General features: G+C 40.6%; 1 protein-coding gene across 4 annotated transcripts; it reads left to right on the top strand.

The window, feature by feature from the left end:
- Positions 1-3,051: 3,051 nt before the first annotated feature.
- LOC115788502 (zinc finger protein 516-like) lies at positions 3,052-23,740 on the top strand. Of its 4 annotated transcripts, none has more exons than XM_030741538.1 (6): positions 3,052-3,387; positions 8,165-8,291; positions 16,881-18,405; positions 20,333-21,622; positions 21,780-21,844; positions 23,209-23,740. In XM_030741538.1, the coding sequence occupies exons 3-6, from the start codon at positions 17,058-17,060 to the stop codon at positions 23,257-23,259; spliced, it is 2,754 nt and encodes a 917-aa protein (XP_030597398.1). In that variant the 5' UTR covers positions 3,052-3,387; positions 8,165-8,291; positions 16,881-17,057; the 3' UTR covers positions 23,260-23,740. The 4 variants fall into 4 exon arrangements, with proteins under 4 accessions (XP_030597398.1, XP_030597399.1, XP_030597396.1 ...); XM_030741539.1 differs by having other exon boundaries at positions 8,162-8,291; positions 21,783-21,844; XM_030741536.1 differs by having other exon boundaries at positions 8,162-8,291.
- Positions 23,741-26,400: the final 2,660 nt, after the last annotated feature.

The raw sequence follows: 26,400 nt of genomic DNA, 5'->3' as shown, positions 1-26,400 counted from the left end.
CATTTTAAAACTACTATCTAAAATGACACCCAGATTTTTCACAGCATCACGACAGTGAGGAGCCAAATGACTCGGAGTGCCAGAGGAGTAGCTTGAGGGGTCAAATTTACCAAAGCATATGACCTCGGTTTTGCTTTCATTAAGATTTAGGAAATTGTTTCTCATCCAGGACTTGATGTCACTTAGACAGTTCAGCAGGGGTTCCCATGGATCTCTGCTGTTCAGTTTGATGGGCATATACACCTGGATGTCGTCAGCAAAACAGTGGAAACAAATATTATGTTTCCTAAAAATCGACCCTAGAGGCAACATATACAATGAGAAAAGAATTGGGCCCAGAATGGACCCCTGAGGCACTCCACAAGAAAGCTTTGCTGTGGTAGAAAAACAGTTTCCTAGATGGACAGAGAAACTTCTATCAGTAAGATAAGATCTGAACCAAGTCAGAACCGTGCCTTTAATGCCAATTTCATGTTCTAGGCGGGATAGAAGGATCTCGTGGTCCACAGTGTCAAAGGCAGTTCATCCTCCAGGAACTGCCTGCATACTCTTACCATTTGAGGCCGGACATTGTTATGCACCAGGAAGAACCCAGGACCCACTGCACCAGCGTAGGGTCTGACAATGGGTCCTAGGATTTTATCCTGATACCTAATGGCAGTCATGGTGCTGTTGCCTAACCTCTAGAGGTCTGTGCATCCCTCTATGGATATGCCCCCCGAGACCATTACTGACCCACCACCAAACCAGTCCTGCTGAACGATGTTACAGACAGAATAACGTTCTCCACGGCTTCTTCAGACCCTTTTACATCTGTCACATGTGCTCAGAGTGAACCTGCTCTCATCTGTGAAAAGCACAGGGCTATTCTATGGCAAATGCCAATCAGATTCCACGGTGCCGGGCAGTGATCACAGGGTTTACTAGAGGACGTCAGGCCCAAACAATCATAGACTTCATGAGGGTGGCCAGACACCCTCATGAAGTCTATGATTATTTGGTCAGAGACATTCACACCAGTGGTCTGCTGGAGATCATTTTTAGGGCTCTGGCAGTGCTCAACCTGTTCCTCCTTGCACAAAAGGTGCAGATACTAGTCCTGGATGTGTTAAGGACCGTCCACAGCCCTGTCGATCTCTCCTAGAGTAACTGCCTGTTTCCTGGAAGCTCCTCCATCCTCTTGAGACCTTCTGACAATGGCACGTATTGATGTGCCATCCTGGAGGAGTTGGACTACCTGTGCAACCTCTGTAGGGTCCAGGTAGTGCCCCATGCTACCAGCAGTGACATTAGCCAAATGCAAAACTAGTGAAAAAAACAGAGAAAAGATGAGGAGGGAAAAATGTCAGTGACCTCCAGCTGTAAAACCATTCGGGTTTTGGGGGTTGTCTCACTGTTGCCCCTCTAGTGTACCTCTTGTTAATTTTATTAACAACAAAGCAGCTGAAACTCATTAACAACCCTCTTTGCTACTTAACTGACCAGATCAATATCCCAGCAGTTTAACTGACTTGATGCAATGCTCTGATTGAAAAGTGTTCCTTTAATTTTTTGAGATGTGTATAACTATCAACAACCACAGACTGGCAACTAAAATAAACTTTGTTCTACTGTGCATTTATCAGATTATTACTTTTACTGGAGGATGCTTTTCCATTTATTTATTATTTAATAAACCTGGTAATCCTACTAATGGCAGTAACTGTAAACAAACCAAAAATCCAATTAGAAACTACACTTGAGGTATTGGAGTGATTTTCAAACCCTTAAAAAGTGGTTCGAGTGCTTAGTTAGTAGGAAAAAAAAGAGTAGAAAAGCACTACATACTGTAAGTATCAGTCCATTAAAATTCAGCCATGATGCAATATCATATTTAAAAAGCTTTTAATTTAGCTAATTTGCATGGACAGAGGAATTTTGACCATTCCTAATGCTCTTCCAATAGCAGTGAAAGAGAAAAAGTATATTTCTTAGCTGGGAAACTACCCAGGGCATCAAAAGCCCCAAATTCATTAGGCTCCATAGATTATTAGTTACAAGTGGCTATGCTAACACATATAGGTACCATAGGTACCACATAAAGTAATTTGCAGTAAAAGAACACAATATAAAATGCAGCTGCAAGCTGCAATCAGGAGGGGAAGTAGGTCGGTAAGGCCTATGGGATGGCTGACACACTGATATCTTGATGATCGAAAAAATGTGATTTTTGTCCAGTACCGGTGGCCAAATGAAATAAAGTTAGCATCGATACATCAAAGGGTTACTAAGATATGTTCTCACTTTCAGCATGACAGATATGCTGCAGATTCTGATGAGACGTAATGGATAGCAATCCATCATAGTTAAGTGAGGCTTGACGATCACCTCTGCCAATTTTAGTGGAAATAAGAAAAGAAAAAAATCGAGTCTTTGAAAACTTGCCAAACTTTGCCATAGATTCTACTACGGCTGAAAATGGCATGATGGAATGTTAATTTATTTTAGATAAAGCTACCCAGCAAAAAGTAATCATCAACAACTAAAACATTTAATTGTTGTGCACATTAATGAATCAATAATTACGATCCACTAATATAATGCACATGATTCTCAAAAGTGGCACTCTAGATAATGAGGGTGTTTTTACTTTAGGTACTTTTGATATATTTTAATTTTTTTTTATTATCTTGTCCACTATTTTTTATTTTATCTTACTTATATAAAAAAAAGTCAAAATACTTTTGTTACTTTGCAAAACAATTATCCGACTCAAAATTATAAGTTTCGCACCATTTTTACGTGATAAAAGACACAGGGCTGCACATGAGAAAATTTTCAACGCAGATTTTATTCCTGATTTAATCTCAACGTGACCTCGAACCGTAAACCCCTCGTTTAAGACGGTATGTTATTGTTTTCCATATAAGCGAACGGAGAATCCTGGCAGTTTTACCTTCGCAGTCACGCTGCAAACACGGGCTCCACTTCACTAACTAAATGTTCCGCACGCGCGCACCGGTCACCTCTCTCAGTCTCAGCAGCAGCGAATGTTGCCGAGGCGCGCGCACGCAGAGATCACTCGCCCTTGCCTGTTATTAACGTTAATAACGTTATCTCTCGCGTCACTCATGTCCCCAACGACGACGGCTGCTGCTGCTGCTACCGCTGCTGCAGAGGAGTGGGACGGGAGCTACAGTTCAGGTGCACCGCTGTGATTGAAATACGCGGAAGTTTTGACGCCACGGAGCAGAAAGGAGATGAGCACACCGCTGAAAGGATAGACTCCCCCCTCACACCATCCAGCTCCCCGATTTGTGGACAAGTGTTTATCCGCTGAACCGAGAGCTCGGTCCGTGATGGGACTCCTTCAGGAGCGACCTGCCGCTTAATGTTAACCCCTCTGAGGTAAGGAGTGAAGCCAAACGACGGTGAACTAACAAAAGAGATGGGGTGCCCAAGAGGAGCAGGGTGCGGTGGTGCGCTAGGGCAGTTTATAAGAAGTGCGGGTGCTCTGTTTTGAGAGTTTGCGTAGGCGAAAGTTGACTACAACATCCCCGTCGGTTAGTTGGTAACTAAAATGGATGTCAGTTATTTGTAAAACACTCGGACAAGTCGTGCGTCCCGTGAATCGATGCTGCTCCTACATGTAGCGACTTGACACCAGCAGCCCCCGGCTACTCACATTATCGCTTATTTAACCGTTATCGTCGTCTTTGGTGCGGTTTGGGCACAGCTGTGAACACGGTCGACGCACGCAAACTTGTGGTGAGTAAGTGAGTGCAAACAGGACAGACAACAAGGCTGCCATTGTACCGGATCAGCGGCGGATTAACGGAATTCCTTTTCTCTGCTCTGCACTGTCTGAATGGCCTCCAGCTTCTCTCTGCCTGCATGCGTGTCTCTGTGGGTCTAACATCTTGATTTCTACCCGCTCTCACCCCTTGCACTTGTTAGAAGCAGTGACCTAAAATACCCACCAAGCCTCCGCACCGTAGAGGCCTTCGTGAAACATGTGGATGGGACAGCACAGGCCACTAAACTGTATTGTTATCAGGACAAGGCTGAAAGCTGACTGCTGTTGAGTAAACAGCACTCACTCTTATTTTATTCATTAATCTTTAAGGTTGCAAAAGTCAAAAATTGTCTTTTTTAGCTTCTTTTGTCTGACCAGCAGTGTAAAACAAATAAATAAATTAAAAAAATAATTAATTGCATGTTATTATATAACAAAATATAATTGAAACTTGTAACCAGTTAAAAAGATTGGAGCTGATTTGTCAAACTGGATTTCAAGGTGCACTTTAAATCGGGTTAAGTAGAAGGAGCGGTCCAAATTTTTGTCAGATAGGTCCTCGGGGTGTTTTTTGTCTGCCCTTGTCTCGAAAAGCTCTTGTCTCATGACTGATCACTAACTGTATAGCACTGAAGGATAAAGATTGTAATGTAGGCTGCTTAAAAGTCTAATTACATCCCACAGACAGTAATATCGGTCATCTTTTCTAATACTCACAGGCAATAAAACAAACAGGCCCAGATTTTCTTTTTTTTTTTCTATTTCTTAGTCCTCCCTCCCTCTGTACACTTGCACATCATGATAACATGCACCATCTCCAGCTCTCCCCTCCTCCCCTAGAGTAACCAACCAACATGTGGGGAGGTAATCCCAGCTATTAGGGTAATCTCCTCGGCATGGCGATCAATAGGGGAGGGTGTGTGACAACTACCAGACAAGACTAGTGTGTATGGGGGGGGGGGGGGGGGGGGGGTGGACAAAATTTGTGCTAAAGAAAAATGATTTAATCATCTAGATTAGGTCATGAGGCTGGGGTCTGGACAGAGGCTTGTTGCTGGAAGGGGGAGGGGTGCAGACAGTGCAGGCAGGAGGATATGAGGGGTCAGGCCATCTCCACTTTGGGCAGCTCCCATTGTGACAATAGGCTGAAAGTAGGCATGCAGCGATTGTGAAATTCTGCGTGGAAATCGTTAGATAGGTTGAAAATATAAATTTGGCCAACAGGCAATGCCCATGCCAGTGTTTTTTGTTTGTGGTATCTGTATGTAATCCCCCATTTTGTGCCAGTAAAACAAGGAAATAGTTATAAAATCATAGCTGAATACTACATTCAATTTCAAACCTTAAAGATTTATAAAGCTGAATGTAAGGGCTGTGGAATCGAGGCGACAGATCAGATAAACATAAACAACTGGCATCAGTGAACACCATCATCTTTACTAATTGTGAGCAAAGCGAATATCAGCTGACACCTGAAGTTTGGCTGCCTTTCTAGCTAAAACAGTTTGGTTTTGTAATTCAAGTTAATTAAGCTATAATGAATAGCTCCACACCTGGAAAAAAAACAAATCTGAAATAGACTATGCCTTCTGCACGTATGCTAGTGTAAGACAGTGAAAATGACCACAGACACAAACTCTGAGAAGCAAGTTTTAAATATGGTAATATAATAATAATAACCATAATAATAGTTTCCTTTTACTTGGCAGCACTTTAATGTGGGATGGATGTCAGCTATATCATATAAAAAAATTTAGATTCTTAGTCTTTAAATGTGTTTTACAAACCCTACAAACCATTAACTTGTTGTTCCTGTGAATCCAGCATGAATTAGTAAATACACAACAGGTCTTCAGGGGACTGCTTTGTGGCTCAGTCACACTAGAGTAGAAATAAGGTGGCAACCTCCTTGCAACTAGGAAAAAAAACAAAACAGAAAAAAACCCAAACTGGTGGTTTCCTGGTGATTTCACTGAATGTTTTCCACATTTGGTGAATAACTGCAAGGAACTGTGTTACCAATTGGTCACCTACAGGTTGAGCGTGCAGCACCCTCAACCTCTGGGGGACCTCTTTCGATCACATGGCTATTACACAGCCTGCCTGGTGCGAGGCAACCTGTCTCCAAACAATCGCGATCTAACTCAGACTGACAGCAGTCCCTGTTACTTCACTTGGTGAAGCTTTGCAAATAATTCCTGTCTAATTTATAAATGAAGACAGTGTTGTGGTCCTGGGTCATTGGCCCAGCATTTTCTGTTTTGGACTCTTGAATTTTGTTTCTTTATATCTCAGTATAGCTCTTGGTTCTATGTCTATGTCGCTGTGTTGCCACTTGCTGTCTTATTTTGATAATGCCTTGTATTGTGTGCAGTGTGTTTAGTTTTGCTTCCCCTGGTCTTGTTAGTGTGATTCTGTCCACCTGTTCTCCCAAGCCGTTTTGACTCTCCTCTCGTTATCCCTTGTGTATTTATTGTCTGTCTTTTCATCAGCTCTTTGTTCCTGTGTCGTCTATGGCGCTCTGCTCGCTGTGTGTTCTTCTGTCTGTGTCCTAGTTTAAGTAAGTTTTCCTAGTTTGTGTTGCTGGTCCTGGCCAGCTCTGCAAACCCTCTTTCGATCAGCAAATAAAGCTGAAGTTTAATTCAATCCTGTTTTCGAGTCCTGCATCTTGGGCGCACCCCTTGCTTGCCACACAGCTGTAGCATCAGGGAGAAAATCATATTAAAATAACTGGCCAAACAAGAGCTGCTGTGCTGTTCTTGCTGAGTGTGTACCCTCTCTTTTGATGTGATTACCTAACAGCACATCATACAGATGGACCACAAGCTGCATTCAGAGAATGTGGTGTTCATGCTACCTGGGCCTTATGTAAACAGATGAAAACAAAAAATCGTCCTACAGAATATATTTAAGGAAAAACATTTTACAGCTTAAGCATTTAGTCCAATAAATCTACTCAAATGGCTTTTTTTTAAACAAAAAAACAAAAAACCCAAGCCAAAACATATCCAGTTTCAGCCTTTACTTTCTTCTTTTATAGAGCATTATAAATGGAAAATATTTAAACATGCTTTTATTTTGTCTTTCCTAAAGGTTAAGGCTTATACAGTTAAATATGTAAACTTTTATAATTTATTCTGTAATTTTTGTACACCAAGTGATTAATCAGGAAATCTGTGTCCTGATGGAAATTATTGATAGCGATGTTAAAAACATTCTGTAAATGTTAGAAAATGGAAATAAACTGAATTTGCTGCAGGAACTGTTTAATCTGTTTAGTATTGTTAGCGCTGTTCTTTGGGTACGCTAACTATCGCAGCAAAACCACAAAGCAGGTTTTCTTTATTTTAGCTCAGTTAAGAATCAAATGGGTGGAGAACATTTACAGTTTGTGATGATTCACATAGGTTCTTCAAAAAAAAATAAAAATGAACATGCCCTTTAAGTCTCCAGTGGAGGAACTGGAGTGCAGACATTGGCAGATGGAAGATGGGAGGGATGAGTAAGGCGCTCACAGATCCCTTCTGTTTGGCTCCATTGAGACCGAGGGAGACGAGATTGGATGGGTCTGGAGGAATCAGGTTACTATCGGCTCATTCTATTCCAAAGAAGTGGTGGTGTAAAAGATGCAATACCCCTATGGGAAACCTAATCCAGACCCTCCTGCCAGCTGTCATTCTTTTGCTCCAGGGTAAAATCGCTAAGCAGGTATCCCCTTACAATTCTTCAATCCTTACCTTAATCAGCAGGAAATGTGAAATTACACACTGTAATTACAAATCATTATCTGCTACATAACTTGAGAATCTTAATGTTTTACACGGATCCAGATTTGCATTACATGTCAGAAAAAGAAAAGCAAAAGTGCCTTCAAGTATATTTGAAATATCATCTTTAGTAATTTTGTAGTGAGTTTTGGTTAAAATCAGTGTCAGATTTGTATCTGATTAGCAGAGGGGAGATGCAGGCTCCCCGGTCTCTAATTTTGCACTTTTTGCATGAGGAAATTAATTCTGACTACAGGCCTATCATGACAAGATCTACTGTACTGTTAAAGTAGCTGTGTCCATTATTTGGGCAGTCTTGATTAGTCTCGGGATCAATTCAAGCTAAAGTTCATCTCAGATTTAAGATGCATAAATGAGATGAAGTGACAGCACTGTCAAATTTGATTTTTGAATAACTCATTAGTCAGTCACATGAAAAATAACTAGGAAATTATAGTCAATTATTATTAATTATGGTTAACAAATCATTAATATTTATAAAAGGCAAGCATGTTTAACAGTTTGTATTTCCATTTTCTAAAAAGTGTATGATTTACTGTTTTGGCCTTATTCTGTAGGCTTAATCTGCTTTAATCTGTTGTGTTTTCTTTTATTTCAGCAGCTTGACCCTTATTTTGGCGACAGTGAAATCAGTGTCTTAGAATTTACACCTGAGGACAGGAGGGCACATGATGAAAGGAAGGCTGATAAAGTAAAACCAGAGTGATGGAGACATAAAGGGAGACAGAGTGAGTTTGAGTTGACCTTGCCATGATAATCTAATCCCTGTTGAGAGTGCTTTTTTTAGAGAGCAAGTTAATGCCAGCAGATTATACTCTAGTGTCTCCTACACTAGCCAATCCAAACTGAAAAGAGAGTGGGTACACAGTGGATCCTCAGACCTACCACAGTAGATAAATTAGCAGTAATAATAATCTATAATGATTGAAATATCCCTAACAATGACGTCTCTTCATCTTTGCTTTTCTGCTTTTTAGTGGAGTTGGCTCAGGTAGTCTGTATCAGACCCTGCATGAGACTTGTTGTGTATTTCCACAGCAGGTAAAACCGCTGCCATCTTCTCTCTGCCATGTCATGGATGCCCCTTTTTTGCACAAAGGGGCATCCATGATAAAAAGCCACTCATTGAGCAGCTCATCTCATGCAATGAAAAGTAATCCCTGTGTATGTTGTGTAACCAAGTGGAGAGTTGCCCAAGGAGGGGGATGGGCACGAATGTGTGCAAGTTTGTCCGTGCTTGTGACTGTTGAGCTCATGGCTGTCTAATCTTTTAGGTACATTAGGCTGGTCGCCCACAGCGCTGTGTGGCTTCACTCTTTTTCGTGCAATTAAGTCATTCTAGGAACACCATAGGCCCTGAATGATCCCACAAGTTGCTTGCGAGCTATAAATGGATAATCCAGCTGTGGTAGGATAGGGAGGTGTGTGCCGATCAACATGTAAACTGGAAGATGGGACTCGTGATACTTGTTATCACTTTGTGTAGCTCATGTTTTGCAAAATTTTTCAAGTGTTCACTCTAATGAGGTTGTTCGGTGGTCACTAGGTTAAGAGCTCTACTGCTGCGTTCAGGCCATGTTGGCAGGATGGAAAAAGTATTTCTGCATTACTCAGAGAAAGTCACCTCCCCACTGCAGTCCCACTGCAAGTGACCAACGCAATATTTAAACGCAGAACAATATTATTTATTATTTACAGGGTTGTTTCTGGTGACTAATTGGCTGGCACTCTTTAAATGTACAAAGTTAAACACTGGCCAAACAAATATTTTGTGTGTTTCTTAGGATCATGTTCCTCGTTAATCATGTTTTAAATGTCACTGAAATATATGGCATATATACGTGTATAACGTTGCAAACACACACACACAAGCACGCCTCCCCAGTAGTGGCTGGTGGTATCGTAACATCTTTGAACTGGTGGATCAGTGCGTGGATCTTTATTCATATGTTGAATAAACAGTCGCTGTTTTGACGTAGTTAACCATAGACAATATAAAAGATGGACGTAGCTACTGTGATTTCGCCTGCTGGTTTCTGAAGTCCTGCTCTGAAGCCTTGAGATGAGCATTTCCCTGCTGTTGCTGTCTTGGCTGGGAAATACCAGAGCGGGTCTGACTATGACTTGCACTTGACAACTTGTTAACCAGTGAGCGTGTGGTTTCATACCACAGATTATCCTCCATTTTGAACCGTGGTATGACCAAGATTTACAAAATTGCTTTAATTTTTTTCATTCAGTATGTCCCAGAATGAATGACTGAGCATAAGACAAATAATACTTGATATTAGATATTAGATGTTGAAACTCATTCACCTTGAATTCTTTGAACAGATCTAGATACCAGATATTAAAGTATTTTCTCCCTTGTTTTGAAAAGCAAGATAGCATGATTTGAATATTGCAAATCAGTTATCACCCCTTGGTCGTCATCCTCGCAAATGCAAAGTACTTCCATACGTGACTCTTACTGCCTTTCTTATAATTGAGTCAGGGTGGAGCTATCTCAACAGCTGCACGAGTTGCTATTTTCCACATGTAATTTTTGCTGTGCTTGTGGGCGTCCTTCTTCTTCAGCATGTAAGGATAGACTAGAACACTTGTAGGTGTATACTGCCACTGTCAGTTCTAGAAGCATTGCAATCTCAGTACATACAGTGCCTATGGTACCCCACCCCCAAAAAAACAAAACAACCCCCCCCCCCCCCCCACAAGTACTGTTAGAATTTTCATATCGAAAGGTATGGTGAATGTCAGTTCTGGTGGCAGCTGTAGTCCATTAGGCCAGCGATTATGCCACTGGCATAATCTGTGATCTCTAAGGCTGACTTTGCCTTTAATTTGTTGTGAAATATCCCTTGTGCAAAATTGTATTTCCTTTAATCCACTAACAAATGACACAAGAGCAATCATACTGTGAAAGGGCAGAAAGGTTTTTCTTAAATTTACTATACTGTGCATCTGGAGGGATAAGATAAGGATGGGAAAAACATGATAGAAAATATCCTGAATATAGATTTAAACTACATTTACAGCAAAGTAAACATCTTCAGTTTGTATAATATTTTAGTTTTATGCCTCATTTGTGTTTGCAGTTGGTAGACAGGATTATTGGACACAAAACAGTAGATGCGAGGTGAAGCTTAGTGACTGTGGCTTTGAACACTAGCATAAGGACGGTCACATGCCATCTCCAGTCAGGGGTATGTTGGCACAGGTTTGTGGATGTGAATATTTGGATGACTTCAGCACATGCACACACACACTCACACACAGGGACACATATGCATGCACACAGTCATGGGGCATACACGTAGCAATAATTTTCGCATCTCTCACTAGTTTGCAAATACAGAAATGTGCAAACATTAGCTAATGTGGACATGTCTTTCTTAAAAAACTAACTTGGTACTTGAGGCATTTAGGTGTTTTAGATTAGATGGGAGACTTCCAGTCCACGGCAGCAACTGGGCACACAATCAGTGCACAAACACGCGACGCAGTGGATATTTTCATGCGAGTACACACACATCTCAGAACACAGGCTCTCAGCATCAGTGCCCTGACCATAGGGAGTTTGTGCTGAGCTGGTTGGGACGTCAGGATGAATCAATGTGCGGACAGCTGACTGGACATGCCTATTCATCTGCCAGAGAAAAGAGAGCGAAAAAGGGAGTGAGGGATTCTAAAAGAAATGAGTTAAGCCCTAGAGCAACGTGTTTGGCTATCTGCATTACGTTACAGATCCTCCAGTGGGCTTTGAGTGTTGTATGGGATAAAGGCAGAAAAGGTGGAAAAGATAGAAGAGTACAGGAGGGGGGGGGGGGGGGGGGGGGGGGGGGGGGGTAAGATAGGTGGAGTTTTCAAAATTATTTTTGTTGTGTACACATGTAGTAGTAGGACATTGCAGATGCAAATGTATAACACTCATTAAGCACATAGGCTGCTTTGACAAAGGCATAAGCTCATACTGTAGCGGTGGCTACCTCCATTCTGATGGCCCGTTTATTCCCATCTGTTGCCCTCAGCTCTCTGACTTTATCCCCATTGTGTTAACTCATTACATTCGCCTTAACCTTAACCCCTTAATTGCCACCCTCCAGTTCCCCTTGCATATCCTCCCCCTCTTGGAGACAGTGTGCCACATTGCCCATGCGTTAATCTGATAGCGTCTGCCTACCAAACACCTGCCATGTCCAGAAAAACCTCCTAAACTCCTCCAGATTCTGGATACAGCACCCATTGTAGTGTGAGCGGATCAGCACACGATAGCAAGCAGGCAGGCTTTTAGACAGGTGCAGATGCAGAAACAGCAGATAATTAGATGCCCCACCTCAACACCTGAAAATCATGCTAGAGTCAGTGTTTTGATTTTAGCCTTTATGAGTATGTGGACCTATTTTTCCCTCGCATTTGAAGAAAGACATGACAAACAAGAGTTGTCTTTTGTCCTGCCTCTTCGCCCATTCGAAGACAGTGATGTGTAGGCCCAGGCCTCTTCAGTTTAACAATAACTCTCTCGACCCCCTAATGAGGGGTGGAGGGCCAGACATGAGGCGATGTGACAGTTCTGGTGCGGCTGACACAATAGCAGGTTTTTCTTTTGACTGCCTGGCTGGCTTGAGTGCCTTCTTTCACTAAAACAGCCAAACAAATGGTCATGTTTGCCTGAGGAACATGTTTATCTACATCAGACCGCCTCGGCCATGCACTACTCTTCATGTAGAGCACCAGATCTGCTTTTATGTTTGCCATTTCTAAAGGAGCCTCTCATATCAAACAGATTTTCTTGGCAGACGAGATCTACAATTATGAAGGATTTATTTAGTGATTGCAATATTCTTGGCTGATTCCGATTCTTTTCTGATCGCGACCTGCCCATACCCATTTTTGCAAATTCTGATTTTCTTTCTAAAAACTATAACTGACAGAATTTACAAGCAAAAATCAACTTTTCTTAAATGCAAAATATTATATTCATAGTAAAATAAGACAGGAGGCTGAGCTGGAGGTAGCAGAGTTGAAGATGCTCCAATTGCTTTGGAGACAACGATAGAGAGGTGAGGTTGAGATGGTTAGCCCACGTGCAGAGAAGAGATATTGGATGTATTGGACAAAGTATGCTGAATATCGAGCCGCCAAGCAGGAGGAAAAGAGGAAGACCATAGAGAAGATTTATGGATGTGACAGAGGAGGATGCTAGGAATAGGGTGAAATGGAGGTAGATGACATGCATTGGTGACTCAGTTTTTTTCAGTCATCTCCATAATTTTTCTTGCAACTGCTTTGATCCATTATTCTTACTGAGGATGCTGCCTTGTGGTTGGCTCTGGCTCTTGTGGCTGGTGATTTAAGTATGTGATTAGGTTTGTTGTTACGAGTGTTTTCGTGGTGGTCCTCCCATGGTTTACTTTGATAAACTTCACTCACAGTGAAGAGCTTCCATGCTGATGACATGTTGCATGTGGCTGTGTGTGTGTGTGTGTGTGTGTGTGTGCAATTGTTTGCCTGCACCAGTGTGTGCATGTAGCAAAATGTGCCATCTTGTAATCAGAAATATGCAAAGCTGACCAGTTGGCTATGGGTCAGGGCCGAAAGCACTGAAAATTGGTGCATCTGTAGTTTTTTCTTGTGTAAATGTGAAATTTTTCTTGTCTTTGGGGGTAAAAAAAAAAAAAAATACTAAAGGTTAACACACGTTACCAGGTAATTTCTTTATATCCACCTGCATGTGAATGTGCGTCATGGAAAAAACAATGAAGTTGTTCTAAAAGAAATGGATGGAAAAGTGTACGAGGTGGATGCAGAAAAGACACATTTTGCATTTGCCTTTGAAGTTATCATGGTTTTTTAAAAAGGGCAAACTTTGAATCTCAGTGGCTTAAATAAGAAAGGAGAAAACATTTGTGATATGAGTTGAAAAAGAAGCAGGTGGGAAACACGTGCATACAATCTTTCTGTCAGCTCAAAATGAAAGTCTCAAAGCTTATCGGACAGGCTATTGCTGAAAAATTGAGGTAAAAGTGATGACATCCAAAAATAAAAGGGCAATTGAATTTCATGATTATTTTATATGTTTAGCTAATGCATTAAATTAACATTTTAAAATATTGTTTTCCATAAATACCCACTTTGATGAATGCTGTTTTATTATGCATTATTTAGTTAATTATTTAGTTAAAATGTGTGTTTATAGTTTCTAGGAATGTTAAAGTTCTGAAACAGAGACTGAATTTTTGTCCCTGTTCTATGTTCTTATTTCATGACATTGCAAGATAATTTGCATATGCAATGATATAATCTTTATATCTTACTCTAATGATCATAACATATGTATGTATATTTTAAGTACGCCAATCAAGCATAACATTATGATCTGCCTAATATTGTGTTGCCTAGGCAGCCCTGACCTGTCGAGGCATGGACTCCACTAGATCCCTGAAGGTGTGTAGTGATATTGGCACCAAGATGTTAGCAACAGATTCTTTTAAGTCCTGTAAGCTGCAGGGTGGGGCCTCCATGGATGGGACTTGTTTGTCCACCACATCCCACAAATTCTTGATTGGATTGATATCTGGGGAATTTGGAGGCCAAGTCAACACCTCAAACTCATTGTTGTTCTCCTCAAACCATTCCTGAACCATTTTTTGCTTGGTGGTAGGGTGCATTATCCTGCTGAAAGAGGCCACAGCCATCAGGGAATACTGTTTCCAGGAAAGGGTGTACATGGTCTGCAACAATGCTTTGGTAGGTGATATGTGTCAAAGTAACATCCACATGGATGGCAAGGACCCAAGGTTTCTCAGCAGAACATTGCCCAAAGCATCACACTGCCTCTGCTGGCTTTTCTTTTTCCCATAATGCATCCTGCTGCCAGGTGTTACCCAAGTACACAATGCACATGCACCCGGACATCCACATGATATAAAAGAAAATGTGATTCATCAGACCAGGCCGCCTTCTTCCATTGCGCTGTGGTCCAGTTCTGATACTCACATGTCCATTGTTGGTGCTTTTGGTGGTGGACAGGGGTCACCACGGTCTGACTGGTCTGCGACTCTGCAGCCCCATACGCAACAAACTGTGATGAACTGTGTCATCTGACACCTTTGTGTCATGGTCCTGGGCCGTGTGCCCAGCATTTTGTTTTATTCTTTTATACTTGGTTTTGTTTTCACTGAGTTCTGTTATGTTCCTAGTTTGTTTTGATCTTCCATCTTAGTTCCTGTCTTGTTATTAGTTGTTTACATTTTGATTTCCTAGTTCACTTTGTTCCTGTCTCCCCAGCGTCTGTGTTCTTGTGTCTGTTTTGTCCTTTTGTCATGTCCTCGGCCTCCTGTGTTTTTGTATTGACTTTTATTCCCAGTGTTGTGACTAGTCTGCGTCTCTGTCCCGTGTCTGTGTGTTTCCTGTTTTACTTTGATAGTTCCTAGTTCCTTGTGCTTTGTGTTTAGTTTTGCTTCCCCTTGCCTCTTTTGTTTATTATGTTCAGCTGTGCCCATCACCTGTTGCCTGTTCCCCGATTACCTTATGTGTGTATTTAAGTCCTCAGTCTGTGTCTGCTCCTGGTTGCGTTGTCATCTATGATTCCCTGCTGTGTGTTACCCTGCCCACTGGTTTCTGTTTAGTTCTGGCACCTGTCCAGCCCAGTTATTTGTATTTCATGTCATTTCCTTAATAAACACCTGATGAACTCAGTTCTTTCTCGGAAACTCACTCAAATCCTTACGCTTGCCCAATTTTCATACATCTAACACATCAAGTTTGAGGCAAAAATGTTCACTTGCTCCTTAATATATCCCAGCCACTAACAGGTACCACGATGAAGAGATAATCAGTGTTATCCACTTCACTAGTCAGTGGTCATAATGTTATACTTAACAGGTGGGCCAATCTGAATGAAACTTTGCACGAACATCGTCACACATACAGCAATTATTAACATCTATATGTTTAAAAAAAACATTTATTATAAATGCCAGTTCTTTGAATTTTCTTTTTTATCATCCCCCTGCAAATGTGATGTTATGTTCTCTTTTTGTGTTTGTTTCATGCATCACATTCAGCGATGTTGCCATACATAACTTCACAGTTGCCAAAATTTGTTGGTTGTTTTTGAGTTTTTGTACTAATCACCGCTAAATATGGAATGAAGAATTAGAAAAAGTACCGCAGGTCTTGAGAAAACTGCCCAAGTATATGCTCATTAGCCTTGTGGTCATGTTGCCTGGGCTTGTTAGCCATGTGGAGTTCTTTGCTGATTTCCTGATAAAGCATGATAGTCTGATGATGCTGCTTAAGATTTTTTTAAAATCATCCATTCTAAAAAAAAAAAAAAAAAGGAGAAAAGTGTTATGACTCAAAACTGTGGCCCAAAAATTTAGGTATAAACCAAGTAATTGATTTGGAGAATAGCTGCATCACTACTATTTATATACTAGACAACTGTGCCTTTGTCCATACCTCTTGTCTGAACCATGATTTGGGTGTAAAACCTTAAAATACACATTTTAAGCAATTCTGTGCTCCCACGAGGCCCACTGCTATGAGAAAGACACTCTTAGTAACAAAGTGAAAGTATTATAATAGTAAAAGTTTCAAATATACCTTATTACCTTTACTCACAATCTTGCATCAGCACTCGTCCCAGAATCAGTGCTCTGTATGTGCTAGTAACTGAGTTTCTAAAATGAAGTTTGTTGATAATGGATTATTGATCGTGAATTAGAGTGAATGGCCCCTGGGCGCTCATCCTGGCTGGCCAGGAATGAATACATCTCTTCATGCTTCACCTCACACACTCAATTTAGGCATAAGCAACCAAAGGACCGACAGACACACGCATGTTGAGACACTGACCCGTGGTCTAATATGCACAGACAGCCGTCGTTCATCCAGTAAAGGACAAAGGTTATTCCAAAATCTCTGTGATGCAAATTGCCTCAGTGAGCTCTCACTTTCTCTTAGCACCCGGTCAAACTACCTTACATGTCAGCAACATCTGCGGTTACTGTTTTTAGAGTGAACCCAGCCTCTGTATAGGTGAAAATGTTCTTTTTGTTAAAAGCATAAGGAAAACATGATGTTCAACAGCTTTTGAACAAAAATGTAATCATTTAGCTTTTTTTGTATGTTGCATATCTATAATTGGTACAGTTTGTGCTACATTCAGGTTTATAAGATAGCCACAAATGCAGTGTCACATTCACTTTTAGGCTTTAGTAGTTGAGTTTAAGTGGGTTTCTTTTTGGTGAATATTGCCAATTAATGTAATTATCATTGCGACTCATTTCAGTTTCTTTCTGCCCCCCATCCAGATATCATGACAACAGCATGCCACTTGATGAAGGAACAGCTCTTCAACGATCAGGATTGGACACTAAAGCTGTGATGTTTGGCAAGTTTTTTATACCTGTGCTGAGAACTCAGTGACTTTTGGGACATTAGGTTTTTACAGTTTCAGAGGATTTATTAAACAGCTGTGGTGATTCTTAATGACCGGTGGTCTTGGAAAGGTGATGGAGACAGAAGAAAGAGAGGATGCATCACAAAAAGACACAACTAACATGAAGGCGGTGGCAGAGGACGATGTGACGTCATGTCACACCTGTGGGGTGTGTGGGCGCAGTTTTCCTCTTCTCAGCTCTCTTTCTCAGCACATGAGAAGACACACTCGGGAGAAGCCTTACAAGTGTCCATACTGTGAACACAGGACTGCTCAGAAGGGCAGCCTGAAGGCTCACATTCGAAGCCATAAACTGGGCCTTTTGAGCCATAACCTCAGTGACAAGGAGGGGGACGGAGATGAAGGGCAGAGAGATGATGCTGATATAACCGACCCTCTGGAGGTCAGCACCCCACCTGAGAAAGCTCATACCATTAATGGAAAAATAAAGAAGAAAACAACCAAGAAAAAAGTTAAGGGTAAAGTTAGCATCGAGTTTAATGATGGGGGTAATGATGAATCTTTTTCCTGCACCATTTGTGGCCAGGTTTTCCCTCAGGTATTACTCCTCAAGTCCCATATGAAAAGGCACCGTGGCTCTCAGGATCATGGTTGCCGGATCTGTGGACGACGCTTCCGCCAAGCGTGGTTCCTCCAAAGTCATATGCGCATTCATCGAGTCAAAGCCCAGCTAAGGGGCAGCAAAAGCAATGAACCACCTCCTACCATCAATGGGGTTCCTCAAGACCCAGCATCACTGATGAATGAAGAATGCCTCTATGAGCTCTGTGCAGGTTGTGGTAACTTCTTCTATGACCGCAAAACCTTGCAGATACACGAAAAGCTACATAAACTGAATCACATTCGAACTCAGATGCAAAACCCAGCGCAGGAACCCATGGAGTCCTCTGAGGTGCACAATGCTAAGAGACAGTTTTTGGAAAGCTTGAACCTCACTTCTGCGAGACCCAAGGAAAATCCTGAGAAAGAGAAGCTGGGCAGTCGAATTCCTGAGCTAGATCCAGTTTGTAGTTACCAGTCATGGCAGTTAGCCACAAGGGGACGATTAGTGGAGGCTACAGAAAAATGTCTGGGATGGGAGGAGAGACTAGCTGATGCAGAAGTGGCCTATGACACAGAAAAAGGTGAGTATGTTCCCTTGAAGCAAGAGAAAAAGAGAAAGACAAATGACACCTCCAGTTCCAATCTTAAGAAGAAGAAGGGTGACACAGGCCTTGATCACAAAAGTGGTGACAGAAAGATTAGCCAGAAGGACCGTATTCTGCTGAATGGACTTGGGCAAGCATTTTACGAGGCACTGCAGACTAAGAAGGTTAAAGACATTCACTGCTCATCTAAACAGATGAAGAACATCAAGAGCCATCAAGACAAGGAAGGTGAGCCAAAAACACAGCACAACACAGCACAACACCACAATACATTATCTATGCCAGAGTTTGGACAAGAGTTTATATTCTTTGAGCAGCATAGAACAGTTACTTTGTATTGCATACTTTAACCATTTAGGCGAAAAAGTTGTATTTGTAGACTTGCAGCCTTTAAGGTCTATATTTTATAGTAATTGATTACAGAAAGGTAAATTAAACTACAATTCTGGTACAAAAATTAGTTATAAATTAACAATGTACTGTGTAAAGGAGGTTTTGACTAGTGAATTTCTAATTGAATCACAGCAGCTGTAATTGCCATTGTTTATAGAAGAAAGATTTTAAAAGGTTACCTCGTTTTAAGGGACTCAATGTTTAAATCTCAGCACTGTAAATAACTAAAGAAATATTTTACCGAGTGTACTTGCCCGTAACAAACCCAAAACAACAACAACAACAAAAAACAGTTTTGCTGGATAGACTCAGACTTAGATTGATTTATTTGTCTGTTAGGGGTCAGACAAAATATCAATATGGAAATTTATTGTATCAGGTTCCTTTTGTGTACAATATGTAACCTTCAGATTATGAAGATAAAGTGAAATAAAGCCAATACAGTCGACATTAGCTATTTGCCAATATATTGGTATTGGCATTTATAAGGGCCAATAAATGAAAATTAAATGAAAAAGTAAGTAAGAGATGGGAGAAACAGCCTTCAACCATGTTAAGAGTGTCGATGTTGCATAATTTGTCCACCAGAGGACACTCTGCAACTTCTCTGTTGGCAACATGTGTTTTTAATGCCACAAACAACAACCAGCTGATCCAAGCAGAGTCAAGCAGAGCATAAACAAATAATCCACCAACACGTTGCAACAGTAAAAGATTATTTTTAAATTGTATTGCTTTACTTTCTTAGTAAAGACACATAAATAACTACACATAATAAATGTTAGGGAAATCTGTTTATGTTTCATGTGTCTGAATGAAAACAAAATATTGGCTGATATATCAAACTTTTGAATCACCAAATATCAATATCGTCATTGGTCTTCAAAATCCTGTGTCAGTCTAAAGTGAAAGAAAGTGAACTAACTTGCGGTTTTAAAAAGAAAAAAGAATGCCACAAGGGAAAAAAAATGGCAGGCAGCATGGCTAAATTGAACTGAATTTAAATGTAATAATAGCACAGTACATAATTCTTGCTATTTGTCTTTTTAAGGGTATTTTTCTTCTTTTTTAAGGGTATTTTTTTCTTCACACAGCTAGATGTGTGATGTATTGTAGATGATTGTCTTGCAATGTATCACAGAATCTGTGTTGTGATATTGTTATAATGAAGGGCACTGTATCATGACAGTATTGTTTGTGGAGTTAATCCCACCCCTAATGTGTATTATCTCTAATGTCTATCACATTATGACACTATAAAAGGTTTGGACCTCTGACAGCCTGAGTGTTTTTCTTGTTTGGATCAAATGGTCACTTTTACTGACTGTGTCATAGACTGCATATAAAAGATGGGTGTAGCCACTTTAACATCACCGGTTAGTTAGCAGAGTCCTGTTGTGAAGCCTCAAACTGAACATACAGCATGCTCATTGGCTGTTGAATTCTCAGTTATATGGACCGAGCTTTATACTCCTATTTGACCTTAATTAGGACCATAATATATTAATGAAACATCATGTTGTATCAAATAAGACTCAAAACTAGCAACTGAGGCCATAATTTCATCAGGAAAATGTTTACTGACGTGACACACAGGTGAGCCAAGCGGTTATCCTCCTATAGACTCAAACAGCTGGATTCTTATTGGCCAATGGAAAGAATGCATGTTCACGTTTAATATACAATCTGTGTATTGTGTACATACGAAAACTTTTTCTGTTGTGAATATCCTTCACACTGTACCTTCTGTTTTTACCTGCAGATAAAAAAACCTACTTCTGTGAGCACTGTGATTTCCACACTGTTGACACCACACTACTCAGGTCTCATCTGCACACGCAGCACCAGGACTTCCTGAGTCCCTATAGCAAACAGAGCACCAGTTTGGACATAAGCAGAAGTGGTTCCAAAGCCTCAAGATACATGGACTACCTCAGAAGCAGGAGCATGTTGCTCAGTCAGCAATACTGGAATGCTTATTCATGTACTCCAAGCCAGGACTTTGTAGAGTCAAACATTAAAATGGAAAAAACAAATGGCACAGAGGTCAAAGAGCAGGGACAGGCAGCTGGCGATGCCGGCAGTCTCCTCAATCTTTCCTCTTTACCCTTAACCGATGTAAATGTTTCAGTGAAAACACAGGGCCTAGTGAGACATCAGTGCCCATACTGCTCCCACACCACCAACTACCCAGAAGTACTGTGGATCCATCAGCGTGTTGCACACAGGGTGGATGGCAGTAGCTCCATGGCACCCAAGTGGGCGCCCAGCATTAACAGCCTCAAGAGTTTAAAGGCAGGTGTTGCTCAGTGGAGACGCACGGGGCCGCCACCTTTTCTTGAAGGCAAAGACTGTCCAGCTCTGCCTACTCCAAGAACGCAGCGCACACAGCCTCCAGGGTTCACAAGCCATGGTGGCGGCAACAGCAGCAGCAGCAGCAGGAGCAGGAGCAAGCATTCAGCCCACAAGACCCAATCAGGCACCGTGAAGTCCAAGCATCAGTCAAAGGATTCAAGACCTTCAGATGTGACACAGTCTAGTGGCAAGGTTGGACTTCAAAATCAAAAGAAGGAGCATAACCGAACAGTGGAGGGTGGAACTAAAGGCTCCAGTACCCAAGCTACTTCATCAACGAGTATTACAAACAGCAAGAGTCTCCAAAGCTTCCAGTCTACAAGCAGCCCAAAACAAAGAGGCAACAGAGCCACCGTGGAGGGAAATTTCCCACAGGAGGGTTTGGGTTTTATGTTGGCAAAAAATCGTGGTGGGAATTCTTCTTCTAACACAGATAAACTCCATTCTCGCAGGCAGTCAAGTGACTTTTCCTCAGGTCCTAAAGGTCCTGATCTCTGGGCTGCCATGAACATGTGGGGGCTTCATGGAAGCAAAGCATATTTAGATACACTCCGATTTTCTCAGGGAAAGAGTGAATCAACAGGAGAAACGCCAATGGACATTGATATTTTAAGTCTCCTGAAAAACTACAGTCCACATGATCTGGCAGCTCTCTATCAGCACTGGGGCTTTGTTGATCCCAGACTTGATCCACAAGGTGAGGAAGCTTTGTTTTGTGTTTTATTTGCTCCGAGTGCTCAAAAATTTGAGTATTGTTCAGATTGAGGCCAGATTAAAAGAAGGGTTTACACACTGATGTTTTATAATGCTTGAATTTGATACTTAAATGTTCTTTTACAATTCTACTTTCACAGCAGCGATGCAGTTAAATGGAAATTTTGGAAATGAAGTCCATTCCTCATCTGAAGCTTCCAAACAGGTATGCTTTTTTTTTTTTGGCAGCATTTACTGATAATTTGTAGATTTGCATTTACATCTTTGCATCCTTCATTTTAAAGTCTTAAAAGTTTTTCTAGTCATTGATATTCATAATCAGTTATTTGACTAGGCAGATCATGTTTGAAAATAATCCTGTTTTACAAGCATTATCGATTAACTTAACATGTATTTAAATACGTGTTCTATATGTTAAAAATCCTGTAAGTTATCTGGTGTAGGGTTCTGGTGTGTTTTTCTTTATATTTGTACCAGAGGTCGTACCTTAACTACAGTTTCATCTGAAAAGTAACTCATCAGTTAAGTGCAAATCAGTCGTTTCACTTTCCACAATTATGAACAGTATAAAATTCCTCCTCACCTCACAAGTATGTACAGTGTGTCTTTACCAACTGTGTGTTCCTGCTCTGTGTCTGTACCTTGTCTGTGTCTGAGTACAGTCTGTCATTTCTGCGCACACGTGCGTCTGCGTATTGTCTTGTATTTGCGTGCATGGCTGTCAGCTTCCACAACCTGGCTGTCTCTTCCTTCTCGTTTTCGTAACCGAAACTGACAGGGATGAGGCAAACAAATAATAAAAAAACATTGTTGTCCCCCTCAGGGTAAAATTCGCACAGCATCTCCATATGGTGTGTCATCAGCCTGTCAGTCAGGCCTACCCTGATGCTACCTACAACTGTTCTTGCTTTCTCCTCTTCCCCCTAGAGTAATGTGTGGGCAACTTTTTGAACACGAGTGATGGGCACTGTCTGTCTTTAGGGGTGAGGATTTATAAACCACATAAGCCTTGTATGAGAGCGGCAAAACAATACAGTAAAGACATGATTATGTAAAAGATTTTACATTTTCTGGACTAATTTCTGTTTGTAGATATCTTATTAAGAAATTTTAACATTACAGTATTTCAGCAGCTATGCATCGCTGGCTCGTTTCCATCTTTGTGAGGACACTGATTAGCATAATACCTTTCCTAGAACCTTGTCTTAATTAAAGGGCTAAACACGACTCAGTGGTTCTCAAACTGTGGGCCAAGCTACTGTGTGGGGGGGAGGGGTGTGGGCAGCCAGGTGAAAAATATGGATTAAAATGAAGTTGAGTTAATGAATGAATGATTTATTGCAGGGGAAAACAAGTGCGTTGATAGCACTTATTTAACTGACATTCAACTTGGGTAGTTTTTTTTATTGTTATTGATTGATAAAATTCTTTTTTCTTTTTTTTTTTTTGCTTCTGGACCTCTGCGTTAACCCAAACCTGATTCTAACATGAACTAACCATTTAACATGAGCTAATCATTTAAGTTGTCTGTGTTAGATCTAACTGGTGGCTCACTGGTGTCTTCTGCAGATGAACAGCCACTCCACTTCATCCTCAGGGTCTCTCCAAAAAGGAACGTAAGGAAACCTAGTGCTTCTCTTGGTTGCACGGTTCTAACTGCTGAACAAAGAGGCCTGCTGTTCTTCAATGGAACCAGCCATAACTCCTGGAAAGGACAGAGGCTCTGGATAATGCACAGTATATGCAAAGCAATGCGGTGGACTTGTTAGATTTTGTATTATGACTGTTTAATTTGAAGTGTAAGCATGTTACGAGTGTAGATATGTTAGTTAAAGAAATACACATGGAGATGTGTTCTTGATTTTTTTTTTTTTTTGTGTGTGTGAAAATGAGGCAGATGTTTGGGCTCATTGTACAAAACAGAAGACAATGTAGAAGTACCACAGCCAGGTGGAAATGAAATGTAGAGCTACAGCTACATGGATAAAAAGATGTTCTCTTGGCTTAAGGCCCAGATATCTGCTTGTTTTTGGTTGCAAAAAATAGATCCTGCAGAGCAATGCAAAATACCAAATCTTACAAGCCGTGATCCAACTAACAACTTTTTTTTAAAATCTACTAAAAAAAAAAAAAGTAAATACAAGCTGTGATGCAAATACATTTTTACCTGGTGTATATCAGTGTTGAGTTAAGTTTGTTGTTTAGTTTTATGTAGAAACGTCTTATTCATTGTTTTTAATTGGTCGAGTATGTGACTGCTAACGCATTTAGTGTTGCAGATAACACTAAAGTTGTCACTTAGGTTTTTAGCTGATAACCTGAATAAATAATAAGTTACAAACTGAGACCAGTTTTAGAGCTGATGTGCCAGTTTTGATTTGGTCTGAAGTTATCCATCACTGTGCACTGTCACAAGTGTAGTCTTGGCAAAACCAGAGGAGTAAAGATAGAGCGTATTTCTCCTTTATTGGCTGTGTTCCTTCGCCTGTTATTGGCTTCTCTTCGTTGGCTCCCTGTTAAATCCAGAATCAAAGTGAAAATCTTTCTCACATACAAGGTCTTGAATAATTGGGCCCCATCAGGACCATAACACCCCAATAGAGCACTTTGCTCTCAGACTGCTGGCTGACTTGTGTTCCTAGGGTATTTAAAAGTAGAATGGGAGGCAGAACCTGTGGAACCAGCTCCCAGTTTGGATTCAGCAGACAGACACCCTCTATATTTTTAAGATTACGCTTAAAACTTTCCTTTTTGATCAAGCTTATAATTGGGGACCCTGAACCCTCCTTTAGTTATGCTGTCATAGATCTAGGCTGCTGGGAGTTCCCATGATGCACTGAGTGTTTCTTCTTCACTCACCTCTGTTACCTCTATGTGTTTAGACACCACTCTGCGTTTAATCATTAGTTATTATTAATCTCAGGCTCAGAGGTTTCTTCCTGTTAAAAGGGAGTCTTTTTCTTCCCATTGTTGCCAAGAGCTTGCTCACTGTGGGGTTGTCTGATTGTTGGATTTTCTCTATTATTGTAGAATCTTTACCTTACAATATAAAGCGCCTTGAAGTGACTGTTGTTATGATTTGGCGCTATATAAATAAAATGTAACTGAATTTAATTACTTAATAATAATTAATAATTAATTATTATTTTTGCGGACCATAAGGCGCACCGCATTATAAGGCGCACTATCAATGAACGGGTCTATTTTCATAAGTAAGGTGCACCAGGTTATAAGGCGCATGATAAAACATATGTAGAACAAAACAAAAGCGTCAGGTAAGTCGAACTTTATTCAACTCATTCACTATAACTCAATATTGTTTAGTTGTAAAAAATACAGAAAAATACCCTCACATTTTAAATCATTCACTGGGTGTTAGCCCCCCTCCCTCCGTCGTACGCTTTGTACACTCTGGAAAATGTCGATATTTGTGAAGCGCCCCTTAACAAAGTCGCACTAAAACATTTTGACAGATTTTTTGAGCGCAATTGGTTCAAGGTCAGTAAACACCACAAGAATTCATACATAAGGCGCACTGGATTATAAGGTGCACTGCCGATTTTTGAGAAAATTTAAGGACATTCAACATCCCACATATCTGTACTCACCATTTTTCACACAATTAACATTTTACTAGTTTTACTAAATGAAGTAATACCTAACTAAAAAGTAATACCTAAGGCCTTAGTCAATCAGGCCTAGAGATCAGTTGAAGAACCCTTGGCAAACTCTAGGTTGCTGTCACTAACAACACATTTTTCCCTAGCCACTTGTGGTTGCCAGGTGCTTGCCAACCAGTCTCTAGGCCTGTGTGACTAGGGTCTAAGACAGAAAAAAAAAAGCCCTTTCTGGCACTATTTCCATCAGTTTGGAATCTCCTTTTCCAGATATAGCCAAGATCAGAAATATAAGTGAATTGCTTTGAGCACAGGATCAGCTGTATTCTATTAAAGAATCAATGCCATCCAGTCCTCTAGCTATGCTTTAAGTTAACAAACTGCTCTGTTTTGGTTTACAGTCAGTAACCTGCAACATTTTGACCAGTGAAACAGCGCAATTAGGAAGTGGCACCTTCGTCTTTATCATTTATTTTGTTAATGAGAAATCTGTGGCCATTTGCCAAATTTTAGATCCAGGATGGAAAAATAATTACTGTGGAAAATGAATCCAGACTGATGCTCGTCATTTAAAGCCAGTCTATAAGAATGTGTCTCAGAAAAGCCAGTGAACAGTGAAGGATGGTGCTGTGTTTTTTTCATCCAAATTTAAAACTTAAATGTAATAATTTGCCCTTTGTCTTCAACTAGAGTGCGCTTCTGCACTTCTTTTGCATTGTGCTAGTGACGTAGCCATTTAATGCTGTGATTTTTTTTTTTTTTTTTTTAGAAGTAGAAGTTGTAGTTCTACTGATGTGGCCCCAACTTACACCTTCAGAGAAGACTGCAAAATACTTGTTTTTGACTTTTCAAAATTCACCTCAGTCTCCAGTTGTTTTCATGTGTTTCGTTGTTTTCAGATCTTAGTACATTTACATTTCAAATCCTCTTTCTCAGTGTTTTCATATCCTATAGAGACGTAGTCTATGCATTTGACACAAAGCCATCAATTTAGTGATTCTTGGGGATCTTAAGAATACATAATTATCAAAGCACTGAATTCAATCTGTGTGGAGAGAAATATTTGGGGTTTTTTTGATAAAAATTGTAAATGATAGTTTTATTTAATTATCTTTTTTTGTTTACTAAGAGTCTGATTTCAACA

The sequence above is a fragment of the Archocentrus centrarchus genome, chromosome 11, assembly GCF_007364275.1.
Source record: "Archocentrus centrarchus isolate MPI-CPG fArcCen1 chromosome 11, fArcCen1, whole genome shotgun sequence".
In the NCBI taxonomy this organism is placed as follows: domain Eukaryota; kingdom Metazoa; phylum Chordata; class Actinopteri; order Cichliformes; family Cichlidae; genus Archocentrus; species Archocentrus centrarchus.
This window is presented reverse-complemented; position numbering and strand designations above follow the sequence as displayed.

What these genes read in the sequence shown, in the direction of transcription:
- LOC115788502 (XM_030741537.1), top strand. Translation starts at nt 17,058, where the DNA reads ATGACCGGTGGTCTTGGAAAGGTGATGGAGACAGAAGAAAGAGAGGAT. An exon ending in TCCCAGACTTGATCCACAAG is followed by an intron (nt 21,623 to 21,779) that starts GTGAGGAAGCTT and finishes CTACTTTCACAG; the next exon opens with CAGCGATGCAGTTAAATGGA. An exon ending in CATCTGAAGCTTCCAAACAG is followed by an intron (nt 21,845 to 23,208) that starts GTATGCTTTTTT and finishes TGTCTTCTGCAG; the next exon opens with ATGAACAGCCACTCCACTTC.